Genomic DNA, 10338 nt, shown 5'->3' on the forward strand with positions numbered 1-10338 from the left:
CATTTGTGATTATGAAAATTACATAAGTAACCTTGTTAATAACTCCCTACCTTTATAGTACAAGCTCACTACAAAGACACTGGAATTCTTCCGAATTAACTGAATTACAAAACACAAGTCTGTTCTCTTAAATTCTATTCCAAAGATGCAGCAGCCTGACAAATAGATTTTAAGAAGCTGAAGGACTTCCACATTCCCCTTTACCAAAGGCAGCAATAACAAGACTGCTTAATGTACTATTACACTGGACTTAAGTTTCATGCAATTTACAGAGATAAAAGTAAGCCTTACTGTTAGGGACTAATTTGACACCATCATCAGGGATCTGAAGGCAAGGAGAAAGGAAAGGGAGATGGAGACAAATCTAGAAGTACTCTCTGTTTAAAGTCAATTAATCTGAAAAATGTTCACTACTGCTCTGGCTGATATGTTTCTGGTTCATTTCCTTTTTGATTTCCCTCCTTGCCCTATACTGAATCTTTATTTAAATGGCTGGCAGTACGGAAGTGAAGCACAGCTTACATGGCATTAAGAACGTGTCAAAACTTAAAATAACAAAACCACGTCATACAAAGAAAAGGTGAAGTAAACTAGGAAGCATTCTCCATTTCATTTACATAGTTTAAGATAAGCATCCACTCTAAATAGCAGAAGAAAAAGCTCATTTATAGGTGGTGTTACTCCTTTTCTGAAAAATAAATTTTGCTCAGCATTTTGCACCAGACTTAAAGATTGTAATTGAAGGACACTACTAGCTTCTGCTTGACTGCAGCTTAGCCAAAACTTTACAAAGTGTGAAAGCAACAGAGACAATTACAGTCTGTAAACACTAGTAAGTATAAAGAATTTTTACCTACTTGCAAATATCTTCACAAAGGCAGGCGTTCCTCCTTTACAACATACTAGAAATTCAGCACAATAAATCCTAACCTTTCATTATCTTACACTCAAGATCATTCCTGTGACACTCAAAAGCTTTTGGGTTGTGAAGTTACTCAATGTTGTTAATAGGGCTTTATTTTGGTTTTTTCGGGTTTTTTTTAAATAAGTCAATATGTTTCAAATCCATAAAAAGTTATGTTTGCTTCTGTGGATTGCTTGACTCAAAATTCAATCTTCTCTGATGTTAAATCTGTAAGAATGCCCACAATTTTTCAGTGCTTAGAAGTCAGAAAATTACAACTTGAAAATTATGCACAACCTTAATTTCCACTATCTACATTTTAAAGTAAAACAAATGTTTCCTAAATACCTGATCATGCTACTTCCAAGACTTCTGCATACACAAGTCCTGTGCCCTGTTACACAACAGCCACCTGAAAGCTCCTAAACAAGCTCATAAAAATACGATTATTAAGAGCATGCAGCAACAAAATGTGTGCATTTATAGTCCAGGCAAGCCACTGGTTTCTGCTACCTCACTACTGCATGGTAACTAGCAAAACTGTAGCTGGAGAAGGTGTTTATAGAGTATCAGGAGCTACTTCAAAACAGGAAGTGTACAGACCTGCCAAGGTTGGCGAGAGCTGAGGCTTGCACCGCGTGGACCTGGGGCACGGTAGGAAGGAAGCACAAGTGGATACACTGCAGACTGAAGATCCCACATCAGGGTAAGTACTACCACAGAAGCACTTCAGAGTGAAGTTCACAAGGTGCCTTCGTTCAACATGCAGATTCAGAGAACTGCTGGTGTTTCTGCCAAGTATTTAGTCTTAAATTCCTATTATTATTGCTCTACCCTATCGTGACTTGTATTTTGTCCAGGTGGTACTACTATCAAATAAATGGCAAGCTCAGATAAAGCAACACTCCACACCACAAAAATCAGCCCTTGCACTATTGGCGCATAAGTATTTGATGGATTGTGTAAATGCCTTGAAAGCATGAATACAGTAAACAAGTTTTAGCAGTACCACCAACAGCCAGGAGATTTAATGGCTTTCCTGGAAGGACAATGGAAACAGAAGAACAAGCCAGCTGCTTTTACGGGAACTTTTTTTTTATGACCTCTGTTCAATGCAAAGCCACTGGTGAGCCCACAAAAGCAGGCACATGAGAAGATCAGAGTAAGCTTCAAACAAGGGTCATCAAGGGCAAGGAAGGGGGGAAAGAAAAATCTTATTAAAATAACTGTTTAGAAAAAAAGAAAATAGTAAGGATGGAAGTTGTTGTAAGTTTGTGCTTAATAAGCTTCATGGGAAAGACCAAAAACAAAAAGCAGCAGTCACTTGGTGCCATTCCAGTTACCAAACAGAATCATTGCAGACTTGGGTTTTTAAAACATATTTCCAGAAATAACCTTACATACAGTGGAGATGTATGTCCAAAGAAAGCTGTTTGAAAGTGACTAGAGAAAAAAAAGTCATTTACAAAGCACTGCCTCAGGTAGTGACAAAGGATGCTGCATTGTGTTGCCTTTTTCTGGCATAAAATTTGCTACAAATGAACTACTATCTCTGAAGCAAGATACTCTTACAAACAAATACTTTATTTTTTTTAATGTGCCATGCACGCTTACATGTAAATCTGGCAAAAATTAGAACAAAGAAATATTCCACGAGTTTCTGGAAATGAACAGTTTTTATGGGTCTGCTCTAAGTCAAGGTAAAGTTAGTTGAGAAAACAAACAATGTTGGGTTAATGATTTTTTTCCTATTTGGGTCCAAAATACAGAATAGATTAATAGGGGCTTATCAGTATTTGGTATTCATCTGTATAGAGTAAGACATGTTCTTCAAGATAAGCTGCTTATGAACTTACTCCACTTTAGACTTTATTTGAACAGTTTTCATGTAGCAGTGATGGGTTCAGCCCACAAACCACTTGCATCTGACACACACGGCACAAGAGATGGCATAGGCCTAACCACTGCTCTGAACGCCCTCCACCACACAGCCACGCAAGATTTCTCAGAGAGCTGAGTGTTATTACAGACAAAAACAATATACTCAACCGTTTCTTTTTCACTTTATTCCACTAGAAGACTCACACAGTGATCTGTACTGACAACTGGCACAATAATAATCTAAAAATGCACCTACAGCTATTCCCTCCACCTTGAGCTCACCCCTGTGCAATGTTGTAACGTTGTCCCTAGCCTGAGACAGGACACCAGGACACATTGTGTCCCAAGACAGGACCATCCTATAGCTAGAACAAGCTTGGGGAGAAAGACTGAGCTTCTTACATGCCAGTTGTAAGAATAATATACACCTGACAACCAGGCAGGATCCATAAAGATACATGCAGGCATTACAGAAGAGAGGCATTCACCTAAAGTCTTGATCTCCATGTGTATATTATAGGTACCTAATCTTCCCAAATTTAACAGGGGCTTCAGTTCTATGGCAACATACAGATCTCTTGATATTAATCACTGCCAGCAATGACAAGACTATAAATCACTGGAGCCTAAGTTCTATTATAGTTGCCACAATGCCACCTGACCACTGGTAGGTGTGAAAGACACTCACTGTAAAACTGGCTACTCATGTTAGTTTCACAAACCCAACACCTACAAAGACATAATGTTACCACTGCCTCCCAAGTCTGACCACAGGTGCTCTTCAGCACAACAGTGAAAAGCATTTACAAGTATTTGATTAGAGAGTTTATAAAGGCATCTACTTATGGATATTCATCCATCTTGGGAGACCTTGTCCAAAAATTATTTCTGTGAGACATTTCTGTGGGCATTCTCGAACAACTACCTGAACTCTCAAACTGGAAAGCAAGCTCTGGAAGGACAACCCTGAGCCCCCTGGCACATAAGCCTGAGAGAAAGACAGGTTCACAAGACAGTCTGACACTATCTACCCCAAGACCATGCATAACGAAGGCACTTTGTCTGGAAGAAAAAGGGGAAATGAAAGTGGGGCAGCAATCCTAATAATTTGTTTTAAAACTGGTTTGAAGTAACATGACACTTTAGATGAATGCAGACCAACAGGCTGGAAAATTCCAAATCTAATCCTGCCAGAAATTAAATAAAAAGCTTAAATAGATAAATGCTCCTAAGCTAAATAGCACTGCTTTGAAAAGTACCTGCTCCTCTTAGTGTAAGCCACGTAGATCAGGAAGAAGAAACTAATCAATATGCAACTTCCAGGACATGAAAGGTGACACATGTTGTTACCAGAACTGCAGACTAGAACAGCGAAGCTGAAAAATCAGCACGCTGTCAGAACAGAAATGGGTGTGAAGTGAACTAAGCCAGTAATTTATGAAAAAAAAAAAAAAGGTCTCAATTCCTTTTTCTAAACAAAAATGTTCTGACCTTTGTCATGAGGAAAGAGAATGCCTTCTTAAATCTACAGGCAGATGATCTACTGCTGCCATAGCTTTTCACAAACAAAAGCAGCTTGAAGTTTTTACATCAGTGGCTAGTTTCACTTACAGTACACCAAATTCTGGCAAACGCTGCACGGACACAAACAACTTTTGTCAGCTGAGGTAGGATTAAAGCTGTTCCTTTCAAATATTTTTGGTGGCTTCTACTCCACTCCTTTTGCATTTACTTTAAACTGCTGTTACAGAGCTCTGAACACATTTGCTAGGTGTCAGAGGCTTCCCAATTGTAACGAAGTGAAAAATTACTACCTATGGGCAGCAACTGCAACTCAAAGCATAAAGCAGGAAGAAAGAAAAAGGTAACCTTTCGCACAAATTAAGGGCCAAAACAGTGACAGGGAGAGGATTCTCCAGTTAGAGTCAGCAATCGCAGAAATTTAGAAAAGGCAAAAAGAGTAAACACTAACACAGACTGTTCTAGAAGACCAAGAGGAGGGAGAAGGATGGAAGAAGAAACGTTCATCTCTAGCTGACTAGATCATGTAGAAGGAAGATGTGTAACAACAGATTAAGGTACTAAACCCTTGGTCACAAGAGATAAGACCACGTTACACCACAGGCTAGTATTACACTGTAGAACACAGACACAAATTTCATCTGCAAGACACTGAAAATGGAAGAAAAAATATGTCTAATAAATCTTCCCTGTTCCCTGAAGTATTTCAATACAAAATCTAACATTAAAATAGATTTAAAAAAAAAAAAACAACCAGACCACCCATTATGACCTCCCCTGTCCTAGACCCTACCTGGATTAAACTCAACGCAGTATTTGAAATGCAGTATTTCATCATGTAACATCCTGACCCTATCACAAAAGCAGAGCCTGTTCTTGGCTGTTGAAAGTGTCACAGACAGCATTTCGCTCCTCCTGTAGTTACACACTGAACAGGCACAGCTGCTGTAGCCAGCTCTGCCTTGCCTTCTTCTCCTAAGCTGCTCTCCATTCTCTTACTTACCGCAAAAACTAGTGGCTGACCTTTGAACTGTAACTCAGAGGAATAAAGACCTGCGCTCTTTCTTTACACCGAAGCCAAGAGGTTCATCTTTAACCTTAACAAAATGGTACCAACGTCGCACTGAACGAGAAATGAGCGATTCCCTCAGAGACGTTACTTTTTCAAGTTAGCCTTTCGAGACGGGCTGCTGGCTTAAAGCATCACTTTCCTTTATTTCCCCAGAAGCGCGGCACAAGCACAAACAAGCCGTAACTTTTGTGTCTGCGTGTCCTGCCCCCTGCCCCAAGGAAACCCAGCAGCTCACAGACCGCGGCGCGCTGCCGCTGCGCGCAGCACACCGCCTGCCCTCGCAAAGGCTTTCCTCCCGCCGCCGCCGAGCGCGGGGAGCATCAGAACGCCGCCACGACAGACAGCTCTGGAATTTCTCTCCCAGACAGGCAAGAAGGGAAAGTGAGGAACGAAGAACTGCTCCGCTGAGCCACGCGGTGCGATCAGGCATCGGCCAGTCACGGCTCCGGAGCACGCCTCAGCGATCGGGAAAGCGGTAGCACAGAGTCAGCGTTTGGCTAAACCCTCCCTACCTGTTGATGCCATGGCCGAGGTCTGCCCTCGAGTTCTCTGCTCTCCCCGTCAGCTCCTTCCCACCCGCCCTCCGCACTCCTTTCCACGGCGCACGGCAAACCCTGCGCTGCCCCTTCTGCTGCCCGTCCCGGCCGCGAGGAGGCCGACCGGGCGGCCAAGCCACAGCGCAGCCCCCAGCCCGTCCCGCACGGGAAGAGCCCCCCGCCAGCCGGGCGGGGGGCTGCGCCCGCCGCGCCCCCGCAGTCCCGCCGCGCCGGCAGCAGCGCCGCCCAGAGGCGGCACGGCTCCTCCCCTGCCCCAACGGCCCGGCAGCCGCGGCACCTCGCCGCCGCCCCGGCGGGGCCAAGCCACGACGCCGCGCCTCGTCGCCAGGGCCACCACCCGGAGAGGGCCCGGTGGCGGCACCGCCGTCCTCCCCCTCCACCTTCGGCGGCTCGGGAGCTCGCCCACCCGCCGCGCCCCGGCCGCCGCCCCGCTCACCTTGGGGAAGGTGCCCTCCCGCCGAGGGCTCTTCGGGTGGTCGAAGTGGCCGCGATCCAGCATCAGGTAGAGGGAGAAGATCACCACGCAGAAGACCGCGCTGCCAAACACCGTGAACTGCCGGCTCAGCTTCATCTCCGCGGCCGCCCGGCCGGCCCCGCCGCCGTGCTCCTCCCGCCGCGGCTGGCGCTCCCGCGCCCCGCTCGCCGCCCGGCGCTAGGCAGGCAAAGTTCTCCCGCCGCGGCGGGCGGCAGGAACCCCCCAGGCGCCGCCGCCCCCGGCGCGGGGCAGCTCCAAGTCTTCTCCGGAGAAGTGCGAGAAGTTGCCCCCACAGACGCCGCCCGCTGCACCGGGGCGGAGAGCCTTGCCGAGAGCCCGCCGCCGCGGCGAGAGGCGAGCCGAGAGTTTCCGGGAGCGGATCGGGTCCCCGGGCAGCCTAGCGCCCAGCGGGGAAGTGGCGGCGGCAGCGCTGCGGGGCCGACCGAGCGCTGCTGCTCCCCCCTTCCTCCCTCTCTCCTTCTTCCTCCTTCTCCTCCTCCGGCCGCCTCACTAGCCGCTCCGCTCCCCCTCGTTGCCGGCAAGCGGCGCCGGAATCTGGCGCCCCCTTTACCCCCGCCCGACGGCCAGAGCGCTGCCGCCGCCGGAGCACCCGCGGGCCGACGCGCACACGCTCCGCGCCGAAAGAGCCCCCGCCCGCCAGCGCCGGCCGCCGCCGCCGGAGGGCCACGCTCCGCCCCGCGCGCCCGGGCGGGTGGGCGGAGCCGTGGCGTGTCACGGGCGCGGCTCCGCCCCCGCCGGTCCGCACCTCCCCCGAGCCGCGGGCGGGGAGGGGGGAGAGGGGGCGCGCGCGGCGGCCGTTGGGGACGCCGTTGCCTGTCGATGTCAGTCAGCGGGGGGGGGACTTGCGGCCGCCGCCCTTTCCTCTCGCCCGCGGTGGAGAAGGAGGAACCTCCGCTCTTCTCCGTTCCGCGCGGCAGAGCCGGCCCCGAACTGCCTCCCACCGGGCGGCGCGGGGTTGTTCGCCCCGCGGCGGCGGCCGCTCCGAGGCCCCGCGTAACGGTCTCACGCGGTCGCTGCCGCCCCGTCGGCAGTCGGTGTGTGGCAGCCTCCGCCGCGGGAAGCGAGGAGGCTGCGGGGGGCGGGGCGGGGGAAGCGAGAGGGCTGCCTTGGGCCTCCGCCGTCCTTCCCGGGCCTTGCCGTGCCCCGATGCGGGGTGGGCAACGGCAGACGGGGAGCGTGGAACCGCGGCGGGGTGGGGGGAGTGGGATGGCCCTCCCGCACCGAACGAGCCCATGTTTAGCCACGATCCGTCACACCTTACCGTGCAAGTCCTGTTCCTCTTCTGACAGCGTGTTTGTGGGCTCAGTTTCCAGCTTGGGTCGGGGAAAGCTGCGTGGAAAACACCGTCGGTGGCCATAGGAATGGGTCAGAGTTGCAGTGGGCTGGCCGAGGGTCTGCAGCTCACATTGCCCCACTCCTCCATTGCAGCACTTAGCTCCTTCCAGATTCACAGCTTAATCTGCCCGGTTTTGAAAATGCTTATGCCTGGTGTCTGCTACCAATTATTTTCAGGAAGTTCTTAAGGTGCATCAGCTGCCACTGAGAGCTAGACACACGTGAAAAATGTGCTTTATGGCTCTGTGTGTCAAGGGCTGTTGCTGAAACATAGCCCTAGGGCTTGAAGCCAGGATATATGTGTTACCATCACTACTTGGTGGGTTTTTTCCATTAGTATCCTCCTGAAGTTGTTAAAACTGTAATAACACAAAAATTTGGCTAGTAAAGTTGCTTAGACTTCTGCTGGAGCTGAAAAGCTTAAATTGTTGCTAACATTTTCCATGCTTGGAGCTTGTTCCAATATCTTACAAAAGCTACTTTAGGGCTCAATTATTCACAACTTCTCCCTCCCTGTCTCCCAATGGGCAAAAAGTTAAAAGTTTTTGATTCTGGCTTTGAAAGGTGGTACAGGACTCCTGCCGTTACTGGGTATGGATGTTACGAGCTGCTGCGGTGGGAATTGCTGATAGCAGAGAAACCATCCCTCTAATGTATGGTGCACTGTTGGGCGTACTGACTGCACTTAAGATTTGTTAATGCAAGGGAGTGAGAAAGAGTGGTTAAAGAAAAAAGCAGCTGAGCCGTGGGAGCGATCCAGGAAATAACCCCAGGGTGGACAAAAGGATGGCAGCTAGTGCAGGAACAGAAAGGGAGTGAAAACCAGGGAAAGCTGGTTGAAAGCAAGTTAGGGTAAAGAATGACAGTTGAAGGGCACAGCATTCGGTGTTAGGCAAAACAGAGGAAAAATGCAGATGGATCTCCTACAGAATCTGGAATAAAACCCAAGAGTTTTGGAACCTGACATCGCTGTTCAGCAAAAAGCTCTAAACGCAAGGATCTTACCATCTCACATTTGCTCTATTCCCCCTCTAGTGGCAGATACCCGCCGAAAATGCAGTGCTTCTTACTCCGTTTGTTGTGTTGGTGGAGTTCAGATACCTTTCCAAATCCAAAAATACAACCTTTTTAGAAAAATACAATTTTGTCTCCTTAACAGGAGACACTAAAGACAGCCACTTGTGTACACCCTAGCCCTTTTTATGATCTCTGTAAGGTGTCTTTTTCTTAAGAGGGACATTACATTCAAATCTACAGTAAACTAAAACTGAGATTACAAACAGTGGCCTTAGAATTTGGGATATGTATTATTAAGGTTGACTGTGAAACTTGTTTTACGTGATAAGATAAATATTATTTTAACTCTTTTACCACGGAGTGGTTTGTTGAGTCATTGAACAGGGAAGTGGGATGCCTAGAGGGAAAAAAGAGGACTGTGGACTTTCTGTTTAGCCTGTTAAAAAGTTAGAAACTGATGAGTGAGAAGAGTACTGCAGAAACAGTAACAGTCAGGTGACTAAGGGAACAAATGTCACTGACAGTCAGACCTTGTTCTCCTCTCTGTTAGAGTTTTTCTGGGTGGTGATAAAACATGAAATTAAATACTTATGGAAAACTGGTAAGGATTCTTTGCTTTCTGGGTTCCTTCTCAAGATGTACATGATGCAAATTGTAGAAATATGCAGTACTCTCATTTGCAGCTGAGACTCATCAAAGCAGTGAGCTTGGACCTCTCCACACAAAGATCTTTTACACATAAAACTGTAATGTTTGCAATAAGGGATGATTTCTTAGAATATAATTAAACTGTGAGGGAATTAACTGTTATGTTTCAATCACTGTTTTGATGCTGTACATGAAATAATATGAGAGGTCACAATTTAGGATTAAAGTAAAACCATATTTTGAATCGTAATGGTTTTAGTGAGGACAGACTGAATAAATCAGGGATCAAGTGGAGAGAAATATCTCTTCCTTCACTTTAAAGCTGTGTCATAATGTGTATTTGTTTGAGAGGACAAATGCAGGTTGATTTGAAACTCTGTCAGAATGTATGCATGGACCAATTCTGGATTTCTCGGCAGCATTGTGACAGGTTGTTTTCTCTCTTTGATTTTGCAGCTCTTCCTATTCTTCTGATCTGAGGCATTTTCTTTACGTGACAGTTAAGATTAGATATGATTACCTATTTAGATACATGATCTGTTGCGTTAGATATACTGCAGTATCCTTATGTTTAATAGGTGATAAGAATATCTGCTGTAGAATGAGGGACTCAGCTAATGTTGTCTATGACTGGAAATTTTAGTCTAGTGTCAATAAATCTAGTATGGGTGGTATCAAAGACAACCACAACAGTGGTTACAGATCTGGTTTGTGGGGGTTTGTTTTGGTTGGTTCGTTGGCTGGTTGTGGTTTTATCACATATGAAATGGATATCGGTACCATGCAGTATTAAAAGCTCTGCAGGGTCTTGATTCTCCTCAAGATGTAGTGCTAGGCCCAAAAATTCTTCTCAAATAGAATAAAGCTTCCTTTGTTATTTGCCTGGATTACGATACAGAGGGGAAAA

General features: G+C 47.1%; 1 protein-coding gene across 1 annotated transcript in view; it reads right to left on the bottom strand.

The window, feature by feature from the left end:
* Positions 1 to 6506, bottom strand: part of MAN2A1 (mannosidase alpha class 2A member 1) — a gene marked incomplete at its 5' end in the record, with an annotated part of 117583 nt that extends 111077 nt beyond the window's left edge. The window contains one exon of the mRNA XM_084278950.1: positions 6372 to 6506. Within this exon, the coding sequence (XP_084135076.1) occupies positions 6372 to 6506 (135 nt within the window). The remainder of the gene's footprint in view (positions 1 to 6371) is intronic.
* Positions 6507 to 10338: the final 3832 nt, after the last annotated feature.

Source organism: Gallinula chloropus, assembly GCF_964237585.1.
Source record: "Gallinula chloropus genome assembly, chromosome: Z".
Classification (NCBI taxonomy): domain Eukaryota; kingdom Metazoa; phylum Chordata; class Aves; order Gruiformes; family Rallidae; genus Gallinula; species Gallinula chloropus.